Source organism: Cygnus olor, chromosome 8 (genome assembly GCF_009769625.2).
Source record: "Cygnus olor isolate bCygOlo1 chromosome 8, bCygOlo1.pri.v2, whole genome shotgun sequence".
In the NCBI taxonomy this organism is placed as follows: domain Eukaryota; kingdom Metazoa; phylum Chordata; class Aves; order Anseriformes; family Anatidae; genus Cygnus; species Cygnus olor.
Window position 1 is genome coordinate 31266526 of NC_049176.1, and position 18856 is coordinate 31285381.

General features: G+C 40.3%; 1 protein-coding gene across 5 annotated transcripts; it reads right to left on the reverse strand.

The window, feature by feature from the left end:
- Positions 1-3: 3 nt before the first annotated feature.
- DNAI4 (dynein axonemal intermediate chain 4) lies at positions 4-18844 on the reverse strand. 5 transcript variants are annotated; one of them, XM_040565380.1, is made up of 18 exons: positions 18721-18844; positions 18057-18219; positions 17067-17186; positions 16699-16877; positions 14891-15003; positions 14508-14664; positions 12909-13048; positions 11568-11717; positions 10892-11083; positions 9431-9681; positions 7991-8077; positions 6121-6272; positions 4908-5065; positions 4586-4707; positions 3831-3929; positions 2938-3164; positions 1914-2067; positions 4-161 (listed from the first exon to the last, which is right to left on the reverse strand). In XM_040565380.1, the coding sequence occupies exons 1-18, from the start codon at positions 18753-18755 to the stop codon at positions 117-119; spliced, it is 2544 nt and encodes an 847-aa protein (XP_040421314.1). In that variant the 5' UTR covers positions 18756-18844; the 3' UTR covers positions 4-116. The 5 variants fall into 5 exon arrangements, with proteins under 5 accessions (XP_040421314.1, XP_040421313.1, XP_040421315.1 ...); XM_040565379.1 differs by lacking the exon at positions 18721-18844 and having other exon boundaries at positions 18057-18320; XM_040565381.1 differs by lacking the exons at positions 17067-17186; positions 18721-18844 and having other exon boundaries at positions 18057-18320.
- Between the last annotated feature and the right edge of the window lie 12 nt (positions 18845-18856).

The window sequence follows — 18856 nt, forward strand, 5'->3', positions numbered from 1 at the left end:
ATATGGTTCCAAATATAAATTTTAATGAATTTAAAAGCAATAAACACTTCACGATAATACTACCAGAAGTCTTTCCTACTGTTTACCAACTGGGAAGTGGTGTCATTTAGCTACTGTTAAGTAGTTAGAGCGGGACTGATTACATCACGTAAGGCATCAACCTGTAAAACAAGAGGTGAGAGGGAAAACAAAAAAAGGCTGTGTGGCAGTGCGATTGCAGTATAGGAAATGCAGTGACCCCAAATTCCTATTTACAAACTGATAACAGAATTGCTTGTGTAATGAACATCCAGAAAGCAGGCTAAGGTAGTTTGTATTATATTAGCTGATTTTTCTTTGGACTTTTGTTAAAACTATGCTCGCCTCTAACAGAGCTTCTTGAAAATAGCACTTCTTGGCGGGCCTGTTTGGATTGCGTTTGTAGCACCATAGTTAGGGGGCATAAACATACTATCTTGTTTATAAAGCAAAATAATTTTCAAGATGATACATGTGTGGTAGCTGTACTTAGAAGTGATTGCCCCTGCCATAATAATCTTTTAGTACTAGTTGTACTAATGAGAGGATCCATGCTCATTAGAACCCTGTCTAATGAGGCTCTGTGACTCGGTCACCAGTTGTGCCACATCTCCCAAGTCTGAAATTAAGCACTGATATACCCAGAAAATGATTCCTATACTCTTATTGACTGAAAAACTTATGTTCAGAGGACTTGGACTGCTTCATGGTAACTTGTAGGGGAGAAAAACAAACAAACATTTTTTATGTTAACAGTGGCCTCACTTCCAGTTTTCAAGGGAAGTATCTTTTTGCTCTGTGGTTTACAGTACTTAGCAAATGAGGCTGCTAGTAATTACCAGAACTTCTAAATGCAATGCTAGTAATCATGAATTACTAATTCTTAATTCCCTAAGAATGAAAGTTAGATTAACACCAACATTTTAATCCTCCCAAAATTATTTAGTGTTTGTGCTGTATAACTCAGAAGTGATTTTTAAAAGTACCAGTGCCATTTTACAAAGTGCGAATGCAAGTCCAGCAAGGCAAAGCTCCTTGCTCAATGTTGAAAGGATGAAGGGAGAGCTGAGTTCATTAAGCAGCACAGTTCAGGGCTCCAGGCCACATGCAGGGAGATGATGGGAGGAGGGATCTGCCTGTTCTTCCAGTGCCCAGGATGGCATTTCGTACAAGGGATTATACAAGGAGGGCCCAGTGGAGCTTTGGTATAAATTAGCACCAGTTTATGCTTACTGTCAATTGATAGGAGCAAAAGTGACCACAAGCAGTTCACAGCTGATTTCACACCATTGCTGACACAATATTCCCACTAGTAGGGTGGGAAAGGAGCCTAGTTGTAATGAAAGGAAACTGGAGAGAGACACCCTCTAGGACAGTGGGAGCTAAAAGCTCAAGAGATTAGCTAGATAAATAGCGGCTTCTAAAGCAATGAAGGTATCACAGAGCCAAAATGCTGGTGGGTTTGCTGACACCGATGAGGTAAGACTATCTTACAGGCAGCCAGGAGAGGGCATGTCGCTCCTGCCTCGGCAGCAGGGGTGGCACTCCGCCACTTACCTGCCTTCGGGGGGAGCTCGGGCCTCCAGCCCTGCCCCACGTGTCCTCCCGAACCCAAATGTGGGGAACCTCTGAATTTGCAATCAAGTGCAACCTGAAGTCTGAAGTTGACTTACCTGCTCCTTCTGGTTTGAGAAGTTTCTATCAGTGTGGCATGCAGAAGAGCAGGAACCACCTCAATTTTTAATCTGGTCGTCTGATTGTATCCGATTCCACCTATTTCAGGATCTACTAGCTAGATCTTCAACTAGATTCCTTAACAGAAATCCCTTTCTGAAGAACGAAGTACCAGACATGCAGGCCACTGAGGACCACCACCTCTTCCTAGGGCATCATACCTTAGTACTGCTGGAGGCAGCCAGGTTCTGCAGCTCAAACACACTGACTTCTCCTCTACTGTCTCCTACTAGAAGGCAGTCAGCGTTCTTAGCAAAGAGTACAGATGTGAATTTCGCTTCTGGGTTGGCAAAGCGAGTGATCACAGGGTCCAGGCTGCAACACAGGAAAGGCAGATATTGATGATGATATAGGTAAAATCGCATTTGCCTGGAGTGTATTATCACGTAAAGTCTAGTGGTAGTGCAGGCCTGATAAACGCCACATGTTTTGCTTTTTATTTTCTAGCTTAACTCCAAAAGTAAGAAGTGAGGCTGGGATTTTTGTTCTGTTAGAGAAGTGAGGCAATGTTTTGTTTGTTCTCTACCAAGAACAAAAATTCCAGCTGTTATTAACTAAGATATCCTGGTTGCCTAAAATCTGTCCTGTTGCCTAATATTTTTGCGGTGTATGTGTTAATATTCTTACAATATGAATAATTTGCTTTCTGCTAAGACAAGATTCAGTGGGCTTCCCCCTCCACTGCTTTCTTAACGCTGTCATTATTACTAAATAATTCATACTAGCAGTAGTACAAGACCACAGATTGACTAAGATTAACTAAACTCACATAAAAAATGAGTGATTCTCAACTACTTTGCAATAGTGGGAAAACATGGGACGTATCCGAACCTCTGACAATCTCTCATCATTACAAAAGGTCTGAAGTAGTTCAGTTTTGTTATTTTTCTTTTGGCTGCAGATGTGGTAGAATCTATAATTTCTGCAGCAGAAAAGCAACTTTACCCTTTATCAGTTTGGAGGCACCCAGCTTCTTCTTTTGTAATTAAAATTCTCCGATAACTAGCATTTGTTTTTACAAAATGAGTATTTCAAAATGCAATGCTTCTATCAATAACTAAGCAAGCAAAACAAATGACATGGACTTGTAATGATCTGATAACAAACTGGTTAAACAATAATGTTTAGCCTCTGTGCTGTAAATCTATAGTTTCAGAATCTTCTTTGAGAAAAGTAGTTACTTACATGCTGACACTGAGATCCCAAATTTCTGCTCTGCTTTCATTCGCTGCTGCGAATATAAAGACTGATTTTGGAGACCACATAATGTCATGAACAACAGTAGTGGTGGAACTGAAAGTTAAAATGGGCATCTGTGAGTTCTGGTGCCATAACATAATGGTCCAGTCCGCAGAGCAGCTTAGGAACATGTCAGTGCTGAACGGATTCCAAGCGACTTTGTACACAGGACCCTTGGTGTTTGGGAAGAAACAAAAAACAACTTTATGTTACTCCAGAGCTACAGCCTCACAGGATGGCTTTTAATAGTGCTTTCTTCCCACAGACCTTTCACGGAACTCCCTAACTGTCCTCTGACCTTAGCAGCAAAACCAGCATTGTTTTAAGTGTGCCCATAGGAAATCAGGATTCAGCCGATGTGATAAGAGAAGAGAGGTCTTGGGAACAAAAGCATTCAGCTGATTCTGTCCCTTCACTTGTTGTTAGGAGAAGCTGATGCTGAAAGGGCAGCTTCTTGGCTGAAGCAAAGACTTGTAAAAAATAGGAGGTGTTGTTAAAGTTCTGGCATCTTTCTTTCAGAGGTAAGCTATTTAACTGTGGTTTCCAGGATAATCGAATCACTGACTGTTCTCTTTAAACAATGCCAGAACTAAAGCTTTAAAACAGTTTATAGTACAAGCTTTAATAAATTACTTTAAAAAACGCTTCTAGTGTAGAAAGTAATCCTGTAAGACTGTGATACTTCATGCTACAGGAACTCATTCCTTGCATAAGAAAAGAAGTTTAGTTTTCTTTTGTTGCAGGTGTTTTGTTTAGGAACTAAAAGCAAAGAAACCATTAAATTGGTAAACTTTGAGTGCCATTTCTGCTCTTATTACTTTTTTCTATGCATCACTCACCTTATGTCCTTTGTATGTCTCCAGAAACTGCTGATCGTATGAACAAGAACACTTGTGAATAAGACCCTCTTCTGTTCCAGCAAGATAAAAATTAGTGTCCTGAAATAAAAGTAAAAATAACCTAAGTTGGATTAACCTACTTATCACTTATCCAAAAATACGTACGGAACTGGGTGAGTTTGGGCAGTGACAGTCCTCTGAAGAACTAAGGTGGAGCTGCTAGGATGTTGTGGTTTGGGCTGCCTGCATGTGTGCTATGCAGAACATGTGCCTGATTTTTGACTCCTGAAAATCTTGGATTTTCTGTGATTCATGTGGATGAATGCATGGATTCTTCAAATGCTCTGTGCGTGCGCACGCACACAAAATCAGCTGGATTGCACTGGTAAGCATTTTTGGAGAGGCAGAAACATCCGAGTCCAAGACTCGGGATATGTTGAACAGCCAAATTCTCACAGCTTTGACCAACACACAGAGGAAAGCTACCACAGGATCTAGTCCAAAGCAAATGTGAGTAACATGGCTGAAACAACTCGGCTGTTCACATACAGAGATCACTCACGTGGTTTACCCTATCATCCAGTTTGGGTAAAACTGTTCCTAGCTAAGTATTTGTTTCAAAACTAAAGATGCTTTAAATGCCAGTGCTGAATCCCAGGCTAGTGCATATTACAGTAGCTTGAGCTGAGGTTTGGACCTCTGCTACATAGTTTTCCTGTACAGTACTTTAGCCCTGGTGGACTTGCTGAGCCTACCTTTGGATGGAAGTCGAAGCACATTCCAGCTGCCTGCTGAGATATGAGAACTACACTTTTCCTTTCTTTCTCACATGGTAAGTTTTTCTTCTCACTTCCTGCTCGCTTTATTTTCATCAGGTCTGTGCAAATAGCAAGAGTTTTTGTCAAACAGATATGAGTTATTCATAGCACTGTCATATGCTTCTCTGGAATTCTCAACAGCTCTTAAATGTTTTGCTTGTAATAACTGTGTATGAAGAGTGTCACCTGAAATAAAATCAGGCAATTGCTATTCCAGTTATTAGTCCTGTGCAGAAAAGCTGCAGGGGAAAATGCTTACCAGTGCAATCTAGTCCCTTCTGTATAAGCCACTTGGTTAGTCGGCCATCTGCTGAGATAGAGATTAATCTCTCTCTCTTGTCATCATCTGCTGTGTCTCTGTCCTGTTCCAACCACTTCAGTTGCCATACAGGACCTGTATGTCTTTCTGAAGAATCTCTGGGACAAAAAACACACATGATAAACTATATATCAACAAAGACAACATTTTTGAAAAATAATTGGGAAATAAAGTGGAAATAACTGTCCACTTTGTAATGAATGTCAAGTATTATGACAGAAATGCTATTTAGCTTTTCTTACAAATATGTATCTCCCAGTACCAGCTGTTTACACCAAGATTTTATTTTATTTTTTATCAGACATGTTTTATATTCAGTTTCAGCGCCCTTTTTAAAGTGTTGACACACCTTTTGTTGATTCCTGAATCGTGAAATCAATCCATCTCCTGTAGGAGAACTCCCTAGACCTGGTGAGCTGGCCTCAGGGCAAATGTCTCCCTCATCATCCCTTCTCTCTCATTTCTTTGTAATTCCTGCTTATCTCACTTATTTTTGATGTCTATGTCTCGCTCCCTTTTTTGGCAAGTGGAATCAGTGAGAAAACACAAAAGTCACTGCTAGTCTCTAGTAAGTATTCGTTTATTGGAGCAGGACTGTCCTACTTAGTACATGGCGACTACATCGAATCATAAGAGGTGGTAACTTGCTGCACTTTCTTAAAAAGCCAGAACGTAGTACTGATTTTCCCCTTCCAATGCGGGGAATTTGTTTTGTATTGGTGTTAAAGTAATGTAAGCATTTATTGGCAGAAAAAAGATTAGAGAGTGGTGGCAGTGCAGAGGGAGAAGGGCAGTGTCTGAGGATTTGGCTGTATCAGTGTAAATAGGCGGATGGAAAAAAGTCTGGTTTCCCCACTCTGTCCCTTTCTGGGCAATTGTGCACTATTACAGATCTTTTGTGCCTTCAGTTTTTCTCCAGAAACCTCTACTATTTGAGAATAACACATGTTTATATAGGCATTTCCAGTCAGAACTGGAAGCTACTGATGAAAGTTGGAAATGAAAAAAATAAACAAAATCCCTGAGTATTCACAAGCAAGCTTTACTTAGCAAGTGTTACTATTCATGCAGCAAATAACAAATAAAGAAATATCCATAACTGGGAAGCTAAGACCTGACCAAGGTGGGATAAGACAGCAAATCATAGCCTTACCTGCTATTCAGAATTGCAGTGGTGGTACAACTCCGTACATTATAGATTGTGATGGTACCATTGTACATCCCAACTGCTAAAAGGTTCGGGCTTGTCATAGAAAAATCCAATGCAGTAACACCATGCTCGCACTGGAAAATACGCTCTGGCCACTGACCAGTAAAAAGATATAAGAATGTTTTGATTTAGTTTCTTAATTTACCTTGGTCTTATCAACACTGGATAATAAATTGCCAGGCCATGCTGGGAAATTAAAGTACTGATGACCTTAGTGACTACTTCTAGACAAAAATTAGGGATTATATTCTGAATGGTTGAGTTTATTATTTCTTGGTGTACTGATAAAAATAGGGAAAAATAAAGACTGCAGAAATATGACACTGTGAAATAGATGGGCCTATTCCAACCAATTACCTAAAAATCAAGTTCGCTAAGATTCAGCCTAGTACAGTATGGGGTTTTATTGTTGTTTGTTTTCTCTTTAAAACAAACGACATTTTGGAAAGTTCTTCCAATTGTTTTCTGTCTTGCAGTTGGAAGGCAAGTGACTTTCTAATTGCAGAAACTTAGCTGAAGATGCAATATAATCTAACGTACCTCGGGTAATCTATAAAACCAGTATTTTCATGTTATTTTTCCTAAAAAACTGATTCAGCTCTGTCGTAAGGTTAGACCCTTAAGCTCACTGCACTGATCTCTTGAAATGTGAAACAGTAAAGTATCAGTATGCAAAGAACTGTATTTCAGCATGCCTGCGAGGTTTAATTTCTTAATGTTAGGCACTTGAGGACTATCATGATGCTAGGGAAACACGTTTAATTGTTGTCGATGTGATAATGATGCATCAAAAGTTAGAGAAGGTTTGAGTCTGCATGATTTAAATTAGTCTAATGCACATTTTTGGCCAAGGGAAGTTTGTAGAATAAATCCAGCTGGTGATCAGATAATTTTTACTGTGTCATTTTGTACTGGAAATTTCCAAGATTCTTTTTTTAAAAGTCTAAATTTAAAAGAAAATCTGCAAGGATCACTTTTCAGATGTATATATGAAATTTAAATATTACATCAATGAAATCTACTGTCTCTTTGCCACTGTTATGAAAAATTACATTACATATTTAATGTTGTATATTTTTCCTTCAGGTTAACATTGAATTTCATTGTATAACAGAAAATGGATTGGAAAGGATAATCTTTAAATTTAAAATATGGATGTATTGTAATCAGAGTTTGCACGTATTGAACAAGTGTTTGAAAAACAGAAGGTAAATGGATTGATTTTCACATTTGCTGTGCTCAAGGCTCTTACAGTCTAAAAAAATATTTTTTTTCCAGAAAGATCTGCACACCTGGGTCTACCCATAATAATAACAAAACTGATTTATAGTCTTGGGTAGGTTGCTCTAGGAATTGGAAATGGGATATAGAGGTCTGCGTTAAGTTGCCTAAAATAGACTGGTATTACCTGAGAGCTGTAACCATCTGTTAGTTGTTTGGTGGCCTACGTACGAGTGCAGTTCCTGCAAACAGATATCCATATTACAAAACCACCAGAACAGTTGGCACCGCTGTTGGCACTGTCAACTGAGAGGATGGACAGGTGCAGAAACTAAACTGCATCCTATAGGCACTTTCTTTGTGTCAAGACTTAAGCACATCGCTAGGTAGTGCAGTCAAAATCAGTTTTCCAGAAATGTGTGGTTTGGGCTAGCAAATTGAACCTTACTGGCTAGATCCTATGTTTTGTTTGTTTGGTTGGTTTGGTTTGGTTTTTTGTTTGTTTTTGGAAGAGGGGGTTAAATATAGCAGAAATAGTACAGCAGGAAAATGCACTGAAGAAGAAAGAAAACAAACTTGATACTGCTGTTACCATGGGGTTCTTCAATGACCAACAGCATGCCAAGCCTTTCTTCTGTTCTTTAAAATCAAACGCTCCATAACCAACAGCCAAAAGATCCTAAAAGCACAGATTAACAGATACATCTCAGTTTAACTTGATGTTCAGTTGTACATTTTTAAAAGGCAACTTTCCACTAACAGTGACTCTGAGTGCAAAGCTTGGAAACATGTTTATATTGTATGCCAGTAGCATAACACCCACAAAGAGAATTTCTAGAATAGTGGAAACCGGTTCAACTAAAAGTGCAATTATAGTCACTGTCAGTTGTGTTTGCAACCCCTTCCCCCCAAGGCCATTAAAAAATAAGTCCCCTTCCAAAGATGGATATACAGTATTCTACAAGTGTATTTTAATGTGCAGTGTTTAATAGAATATTTAATACTAATTTTACTCTTCTCTATCAATGTTAGCTATAGAAGGAGTTTCAATGATCATCTCAAACTTAGCTTTCAGCTGTTGATGGCGGGGTTCGATGAATTCCATTAACTCTTTTCCATAAGGAAAAATAAGAAACAACATCAGACTTTAGTCTTCAACTCCATTAGTTAAATTTTTCCTACACAAAACAACCAGTTTGTGAAGCTAATATTCTAAAAGTAGGTAGGTATTTGTTTGCCTTCGAATGCTAAGACTGAAGTCTGTTAAGTGTGTCATACTTCATTACATCTGGGGATCTGGTGTGTTTACATTATGCAGTGTTCTCCATTTTCTCTTTTTTCCCCATGGGGAAATCTGAATGGTTTTATGTTTCTCATCTTCACCTGCTTTTTACCTTCCTTCTATGCATTATTTTTGTTGCAGCTCTAAGAGAGCTCTGTTGAAAAACTAAGCCTTACATTACTCTGAAAGTGGAGATGTCCGAGTCATTCTCACCTCCACTGAAAACGAATTAAATAAACTCAGGCCAGCTGCTCAAAAATCTGCACCTGTTATTATACATCTTCTGCTTAAATCTTGACGAATGCAGCTTTCTTGGGAGATTGCTATTAGAAACAAAGATGGTCTCTAAACTGTCATGGATAAACTCCATCAATGGCAATAGTTCAATGGTAGGGGTTTATACTTCGACTTCCAGTTCTGTAATAGACCAAGTTTATTATCTTAACGTTGTTGGTCAGGTGACTATCCATAGTAAACCGATGTATTCTTGACCAATTAAAGCTGCTGTGATACATGTGTAAGGAAAGCCTAAGGCAGCTGTCCAACCTGTAGAATAATGTAGCGATACTGTTATAAGGAAGGACAAAATACAGATGTTGGGATGCAAACACAACCCACCTGACTGTAGGGATGTATCCAGCAATTTGAGATCCCTCCCAGCAAAGTATATAAAAATCAGGAGTTTATATACCCTGACAATTACGTATACCACTATGTAAACAGCTTAGAAGAAGCAATTTGTTAACTCACTGGGTTTACTTTGCTCCAAGCCATACTGCTCACATTGTGACCCTTAGTTAAATCACACGTATATGACCATAGTTGTTCCAAACTGGGAGGCACAGTTTCTTCCAAGGCTTTATTTAGATCTGATGGAATTGATGGGTCAATAAGTGCTTCCTTCTGCTCTTCCTTACTCTTCTTTCCCTTGTCATGCTCTTCCTGTTTAGCTTCTTTCACAGCAACTACCATACTGACATTGTCTGATGTAACAGCAGGATCTAAAATGCACAAATATAGTAGAATCTGAAAAGTAACACTTCACTTATTTAACTCAGTCATTCACCTCAGGAAGAAATTGTCCTTTCAGCAAATACTTTACAGCAAAAATAAAAAGGGAAGATTTGAGGCATTAAGATACCCTAACTACTAAAACTATGGTTGAGATGGTGACAGGGACATAAAAGATGTCTGGATCAGGCTGTAGTGTGCCAGTTACGTTCAAGGTTTGTGTAAAGAGTGGATTTAGCTACCTAGCAACTAGCAGTTATGAATTTATGTCCACCCCACCAGGAATGTTTCTAATATCTTGTATTAAAAAACTAGTTTAAACAGGGACTTTATCAAGTTAGATACCATATTTTAAAGGGACATACTTAAGCACTGATGTTGTAACACCTTAGCTAAGTTACGTGTGCTGTAATGAAAGTTGCTTGTTATTTGGCAAAACTAAGTGTAGAGAATATTTTTAGACTGTTTAAGTGCTTTTTTGTTTACTTTATGTAATATGCAAGTCATAAAATGATCCCAGATCACTGGTAACAAAATAATAACACAATAACTGTCATAGTGACAGAACAAAAGTCCTAGTCATTATCACGCTCCAACTAGCCAGTAGCCCGTTAGTGACAGAATATAACAAGTTTGCCTGTGAATCTGAAGCTCTCTATAATATGAAAAGGTACAATACTGTAAAAGCAGTTTGAATCTGCTTATTGGAATATATTTTTTAATAATCCATGAATAATTTTTTATTCCTTTGTTAACTTGGAACTCCTGTAAAAGGTACAACGTTACTTAGTGCTTGGGTCTAAGTAACACTTCTGCAATGAATGCACTTTGTTAGAAACCGAACAGCTATCAAGCTAAAACTTCTGTTTACCATCAGTCCAGACTGGCCTAAAAAAAATTAAAAAAAAATTTGGAGAAATAGCAGAATTAATCTGTATCTTAGCTGTCAGGAAACAAGTTTGACCAATATCTCAAGTAATTCAAGCTCAAAACTCATTTATTCCGTTCTTCCACCAAGTATTGTAGGAATGTCTGTTGAAGTGAGTGTAAAGCTGCAAAATTGATGTTGACATTTCATAAACTCTTTTGTCTGTTTCTTAAATACCTGTCATCTGTGAAGACCATCAATGAGGGACACCTTGACTTTCAATAGTATGTAAGGCCTCGTGCTGAAAACGGGTTAGCCAATAAAAAACTAACCTATAAGGACAGGAAATTGTCGATAAGCTGCGAGTTTGGGTTGAAAAATATTTTCCATTAGAACCCTCTCCATGAAAAATAAATCCTGCTGAAAGTTTTCTGATGTCAATATAGCTTCTAAACGGTTTTTCTCCTCTTCATGGATTCTGGCAAGAGTAGCACTTTCCAAAGTAGTCACAGAAGTTATGTTGCCTGACAACAGATAATATTGGAAAATACAGTTTTAATGTCATAACATTTTGCACATAAAAGTCAGAGATAAGCAGTCTCCTCTTCCTCCCCTGCGAAAAGCATAGAAGAATCTGTCATCAAAAAAACCTTCCACTATTTTTTCTTGCTTTAGTTTTGTTTTCTCTTACTGCTCAAATATTCAATATGATGAGATACTTCTAGAATTTTTCACGATTTGTGTTTTGCTTCTACTTTCCAAAGTAACTTTGTACCATCAAACCTTGTCAACGATTATTTATCTTTATTTAAGATGGTTTATAAAGGGATTGTATAGAAAAGTCTTGGTGTAGATCTGTCTGAGAATCTTTAACCATCTCTCCTTCAAGTGCCAGACAGGCAGACCGAGCATTTTCTTCATGTAGTTTGTGCCATGCAACAGAGTGATATACATGGTTTAGAAGGATGAAAACACCGCAGAAATGTAAACCTCCTAGAAAAATGTTACCTCTGGCAGAAGTCACAGATGCAGTCTGGTCATGCTTTTTAGTCATATGAGATGTGCTACTCTTCCCATTTGTGGCTTCTCCTTTTGATGTAGGTTCTGTTTCTGATACATTAAAGGAATCATACAAGTCCCAGGAAGTGACCACCATCCCTAGAAATTAATTACACTGTATTATAAAAGCCCTTCATTTCTGTACATAATTATAAAGAATTACAGCTGAGAAAGATTTACTTTTAATACAATACTGTTTGACAGAGGGGCTTGAAAACTGAGAGTCGGGCAGCAGCAAGAGCTGCTGTGTGATCGCATTGGCTGCGTCAGGGTCTTCTGGGTGCGTGGCTTCCCTTCAGTGGGGCCATCTCCCCACAAAACAGTGCTCTGTATCCTTGCCTCTGTGTGCTCAGCTCTTCAAACATGGGTTGGAATGAGCCCTGCTGACGCTGAAGGCACACAAAAAGGGAAAGACGTGTTTTCAAACCAGATTAATATCTATTTTAGTTCTCCTCTTGATATTTTCTTTCACTCGTTTTACATACAGTAAAGAACACAAAGCAAAAATGTTTGGAATAGCATTCCCCATAGTTTTCTTTGGCCTCCCACACAAACAAAAGATCCATAGTGAGGGAAATCTCAGCACGCACATCCAAAACCTTGATATTTCTTCTAATTTTTTTTTTTACGGCATTGAAGTTGAATGTTTTGTAAAATTGCATTTTCTTGTGAGACTGCCAAGATTTTCTGTTTTCCCCAAGATTTTAAATCTTATAACAGAGGTTTTCTTCTTGCATTGACAAATAGAAATGCAAACTAGTGTCACTAAAAAGTTAAGAGGAAAAATGGGAACTGTTTACTTTCATATTTCAAGGGCATAATTGAATATTAGGTGAAATTCTGTCTCCTAAGAAGCACTCTGTTTGTAAAGCGCAGAGGCAGGTGGGACACAGCAGCTCTTAGATAGCATAATGACTATTTTATTGCAACAGATACAGTGTACCAGTACCGATTTTCAAGTATTAGGAGAGGCAGACAAGGCCACCGCCATCACACTAGCCTGTCTGAACTTAAAGCTCTGGAAGTGAAAGTTGATGAAGCATCTTTTCCTGCTTAGAGACGACAGAAAGAAAAGAAAGCTTTCCTCACTATCCTACCTGTGTGGGGGGAGTCTTCTGAGGTCCCACGACCTAGCTATATGCTAGTGTTTTCCCAGATTAATATTTAATGAGGAAACAAAATGTAATAATAAACCCAACCGCCAAGGATACAAATGGCAAGGGAACTTGTAGTAAATGGGAGCCCGGTCTTACTAAATAGCCTTTCCTGTATGGTACTCAGAGTGTTTACCTTTATCTTCCATGACGATTTTGTCACATTGTACTTCCTTGTTCTTTGCAGCTCCGTTAATGGTTTGCATCATTTTTTCTACAAAGCGATCATTACCAGGTCTATTTTTGCAAATGTCAACATAAATCTTATTACGCTCCCTTGGGGGAGAAAAAAAAATTGTATATTTGCTTTCTGAAAAACATTTGCATTCAGCTTCTCAATGTCATTAAGCACAAGTTGAACAGAAGAGTATAGTCCATGTCATTAACTTTACTGCTCATTTTTTTTTTTGGGGGGGCTACAGATTTTGTTTCGCTCCACATACCACCTTTCAGCAGCTATTTCTGACCTTGTGATGCTGTTCTGAAACAGAGATGGCCTGTAGAGATGGGCCTTAGCAAAAATCTCTACTCCAGCTTTGAGCTTGGGCAGAATCCAGATGAGTTCAGAAATACACAGCTCTTGTCACCTGGGAGTGAAAGGCAGTGCTTCCAAGAGACAAAACTGAATTAGTACATTTCTATTTCTTACAGCCCTCAGGTTTGCAGAAATGGTCAGTGGGAACCGTGAAACATTTTCTACTATCTTGGTTTCAATATTCTAACAGCAGACGTGGATTATACCTGGCCTTAATCCACCAACAGGTTGCTGTATTCAGGAACAGTCACTGCCTGTTCCTATAGAGTTGGCAATATGTGCTGTGTACACCAGCTACGTCTGATTCATAGAATGAATGTTCTTCCTCTTCCTTCTTCCCAAAAAAATTACTCCAGTGTGATTCACAGACAGTGGGGGGGTTGGAGTCCTACCATGAACTTAGTATATTAGCAGAAAAAACACATTTACCTAAGTTGTTTAACTTGCCAGCTGCAGTACGCTGCATCCCAGGTTTTGGGGTTTACGTCTACAAAAGCTGTGTGACAAGTCTATCAGTCTGACATCCATCACAGACAACTTTGCTGCACTCTGTCACAGTCAGCTCCTGGGTGAAAGCCAAAAAAACTGCCTTCTGGGTTAACTCCCTACCAAAGTTCATGCTAGTCCAGGGAGGAGACTCTGAAGTGGAAACAAACTAGATATTACCGAGGGGAGGCGTAATATTTTAAAAGGCAGAATCATCTGTGGTGGGTGAGGTTTCTTCTAGCTAGAAGCACTGTAAAGAGCTTCAGAAGAAGCCAAGACCTGCCTAGTTTGTTTATATCTTTGTTATTAAGAAATTATTGGCTGTAAAGCTAAACATAATAATCAGTCCAGAGGTTTGCAATTTCTGACTGTTAAATCATGAAATTCATGTATACCCCACTTCTCCATCTTCTCTTTCCCCCGTTCCCTGTGTGTTCTCTTGTCAGCATCCCCTGCTTTTGCTAATCTGCATTCATTTACCAGTGAAAGAGGACATGAACTTGATCAGCAAAATGGAGGTGTTAAAAAGTTTAGACACTCTTGTCAAAAGAGAGAATTCAGCCCAATATGGCTTCAGACAAAGATGAAATGGCAAGCTGTAGTAGTCAAAACACTGAACCTATGTGTGAGCAGCCTGTTGAGGACTTTGTGGTCAGGAGAAATTGGGTGTGCTGAGCATGCTACACGCATGTAAACAACTACAAATATACATACAGAATTCTCCCCGCGTCTTCTGATTCTACAGACGCCACAACAGATGGTATATCCAACATCCAGATAGTTTCCGTCTCCGTGAGATAAATATCCACTCTCCTATCTAAGTCTTCTTCTGTCAGTTGCTCTTCTACCTCCTCTCGCCTCACCTGTACATCTGACAAATTATATGAGGTTAGCAAGCGAGACTTTTTCTGCTCCAACTTTAAAAGAAGGCAAATTAATTCTAAAAGCGTGGCAGCAATCAGGAGCCAAAACTTGTGAGGCACTGGGTTCCTTTGTAGTGCTGGGCATTTCGCATGCACTGTGACTGCAGTCTCTCACAAATCTCAGTGCTCCAAAGAACCGTTTAAATCTATAATTACGCAGTGTATGTTCTTTACCAGATAAGCTAACAGCTGTGTCTCCTTGAGAGCCAGGTTCTACAATTTCATCTAGCATGAACTCCATTGTTGATGCGTTTGGTTTAGAAATACTGCTGTTTCCACACGTCCTTCTGTAGCAAAGAAATAAGCAGAAATGGTACGTGAGAGTCCAGACGTCGGTTAGCAAAGCGCTACAAAAATAGCAGCGTTGTTATCAGGATAAACCACAGAAGACTGTAATAGCACATACAGGAATGCCTGCCTTGTGAAGGAAGTCACAGAAGGCTTTACAAAGAAAATAATGAAACGGATTGGAGAAGACTTTAAAAGGAAGAATTCCTCTGACAGCATATCCCAAGGCATTAAATAGCTGATGGAAAAGAAGCTGGTGAGTTTCAGATTCATTCTTAGCATATAATAACGCCAAGTGTTGGTTACCTGCTGTGTGATAACACGTACCTACAGACAGCACAGTTCTCAAGTGGAATTAAGATCCTCTGGGGCTTTGCATGTGCCAAAAGGTCTTTGAAATACACAAGAAACTCATTTGAAGGGATTAGCTTGTTAAAAAAAATAGATAATGTTCATAGAGGGGATAGCTGTGATAATAACTAGAAGTAAAACTCAAAACTGATGTACAGTTGAGAGGTTTTTTAGCAGATTTCTCTTCCTCAAAAGCTAAGTGTGAGCAACTGTAAGCATACAAGAAGCATTTGAAAAGACATTTTTAAGATTTTTATTTAAAGCTAGGGTAAAATGATTTCATTTTGTCTTTTAAATTAAGAGGTCTAGTCTCCGAAAGGGACGTATTTATTTTTCAGGAGATACTTTGTATTTTTAAGCCATTTTTTGTGTATATTTGCTCCTGCTCAGTATCCCTACCTCTAGGATTGCCCCTTATGATCAGCAACCCTAGGAAGCATGACAAAAAGACTGTTCTCAAAGAGCAATCTCTTTTTCTCAGAAATTACAATGGCATTAACTTTGCCAAAGAAAACAGTAAATAACGCTTCTTTTTTATTTAACTTGTAGTGGTTTTTTTTCTTCCATTGCTGAATTTGTCTTTTAGTCCCCGGGACTAAATAAATAGAATCTCTTCTCCACGCAATCTGACTGTGTACACACCATCTGAGAAAGTGATGCGGCTCATTATTTCTCATTTTAAACACAAAAATAGGTTTTTAAGTAAGTGTTGACGTATTCCAGTTTGTGAAGACAGAAGTGTGAGGAAGGCAGAGCTGGGGCAGTATACGGAAAAGCTGCAGAGGCCCCTTCTTAGCTGTGCAGTCTTGCTCAGACAGCTGGAACACAGCTTCCCTTACCGTGGAGATAGTGCTTCGCCACGTGGCTGTGCAGAGGTTCTAACGTAGCTTGCATGCAGGCCTAACCGGTGCACAACCTGTAGGATGGACGTCTGCATTTTCAAACTGGTGCACGCGTTTCATCTCTAAAAATGGTCCATATTGGAATGTTACCTAGGAGAACGTGCTTTAGGAGGGAGAATTAGAATAAAACTAGAAGTAACACAGCAGTGTATGCTGCGGTCTGCTTTCAGCTGCACGTATCAGCGTTCAGCAAGTAGTTCTTACACAGAGCCAGTCGTAGTCACCGGTACTGATCGACTGCACGTATTCTATTCCTTACTTTCCCTCAAATTTTAAATTATGACTATGACAAGTAAATTTACGTATTTTGGTAATACAGTGTAATTGTTAGCCCTGCACAATGATTCCAGCTCTCGTCCCCTCTGAAGAGCAGACGTGTGCCCGTTGCAGGATAGGTACGCTGTGAGACAGGAGCTAAGAGACAACAGCTAACTGACTTACCTTGAGAAGGGGTCTACAAAACTACCGTCCCCTCCTGTCTGATGCATGGGAAAAGAGGAGAGAACACCTCCAGAGTAATCACTCGATGCGAGGAGCTTGGCTTGCCTGGGTACAGCAGTATCAGGATCTGAATGGAAGAGCGGGTGGGGGGTCACGTCCTTCCCTTCATCATCAAAAACCTGAAGAGATGTTTAAATAATGAGAGTAGTTTCGCTGCCATCCCCAAACAAGCGACAGCGATGACACATGCAACGTTTTATCTTATCTGGAACAAAAAGAAGACCCTGATCCATGCAGGACAGGGAGGTGTTCACCCTCTGACATAACAGACAGGTAACCCTGTCGTGCAAATGATGCCTAATATGCACCAGTGACGGGGGCGAGGAGGGTTGCATTCCTGCTTTCCCAGTAGGGTTCAGCCTTGGAAGGGCTGTCACCCTTGCTTGGGACTTCTTTGGAGGTCTCTTTACAGAAATGGTGCAAAATATCTGCAAAAAACTGCGTTCATCTCACTATCTGAGCTGCTTCATGTTCATCCCTGTTGTCTTTTCTGGCTTATTTATTCCATAATCACTACCAAGAGTGGCTTATTGACTGTAACTATCCGTATCAAATTAATGGTACAGCAAAAGCAACTAGAGAAACAATGCATCTTTTTTATTATACTGCTCAAAATATCACTCGGCTGTAAGGTATTCAGCAAGGTCTTTGAACAGGATGCTCACGTTATGGTATGAGTATCTTCTATTTTTTTAGGCAAATGCATCGAGACGCCACAGTTAACATATCTCTTGTAGGTTTGAAAGCAGCAGTTCTTAAAGTAGAAGTGTTACTTTTAAGTCGCTTACCTTCAAATCAGTGCAGGCAAATACGTGACAAAGAACATCGTACCAGGCTTGAACACTTTTTTGAAGTAACTGCACTTGCTTTAAAATGCTGTTTACGTTAATGTATGTAGAATGTATGATTGGCTTATACAGCTGACTTCTGGAAGTCTCTCAAGTCAGATGCAGCCCCTTGCCCCAAAGCACCAGGAAAAAAACAACAACACACAACTAACAGAAAGTTTAAAAAAATAGCAAAAACAAAGCAAACCGTGCTACTCTTTGGGGTTTTATACCATGGGGAAACAAAGGTGCTTAGCTGTTTGGCTTTTCTTCCTGCAGATTGTTTTTGGGCGCTGATGGTCACCGTTTCAGAATGTCTTAAAAGCTCTTGGATCATTTTCTCCACAGCTCTGCAACTTCAGCCAAGCCTTTTCTTTCCTCTCCCCCCTCCCGCTTCATTTCTGACAACTTTTTAAATCCCCAGTAACTGACATCTAAACCTTTCCAGTACCGGTGGCAGTGGTTTCTCACCCGCACAGCGTACTTCTTATCCACGGGAGAGCCTTTGTCCGCGGCTTTGCCATAGGAAATGGTGAATTGGCTCCTGCGTCTCGCTGCCCTGCTCGTGTAGGCGCCGCTTGCGAGGCTGCCTTTTCTCTGGCTGCCCAAACTCGTTCCCGATCCTTGTCTGACACTGCAACCAGGATTAGAAGCGATGGCACACCAAACGACAAAACAAAACACAACCAACCACATACGACGTACAAGTCCACCTGTTCCTTAACTTGCATTTAAACCCTTCGGGATGATGAATAATAAATAAAACGAGTAACGTGGCTCTTCTTTTTTTTTAAACTGTTTGGGGTGATGAATAATAGGCAAAGCGAATACCGTGGCTTTTTTAAACCGTTTGGGATGATGGATAATAGACGAATAACGTGACTCTTTTGGAAAAATCCCCGATTAGCGTCTAGAGGGGCTTCCCTCACAGGTAACGAGGAGAGGTGGGCGCGGCGGGGAAGGCTGCTGTAAGGCCGGGCTCTAAAGCGTTTTATTGGGGTCTGGGTCTGCGGGGCCGCGCTAGGGGGGGCCCAGGAGGACGCAAGGGCCCCGCGGCTTCCCCCGCAGGGCCGGAGCCGCAGGGGGGTGCAGGGGGAGCGGGGGGGGGGGGGGCCCGGTCCCGATGCCCACGCACCCGAGCAGCCGCCGGGCTCCGCCGGGGCCCTGCATGGCGGCGGCCGCGGGCCGGGGGCAGCGCGTCGCGTGGTAACCACGGCAACGCGCCGCAAGACGCGGCGCCCGGATTGGCCGCCAAGAAGGGCGCCGCCGAT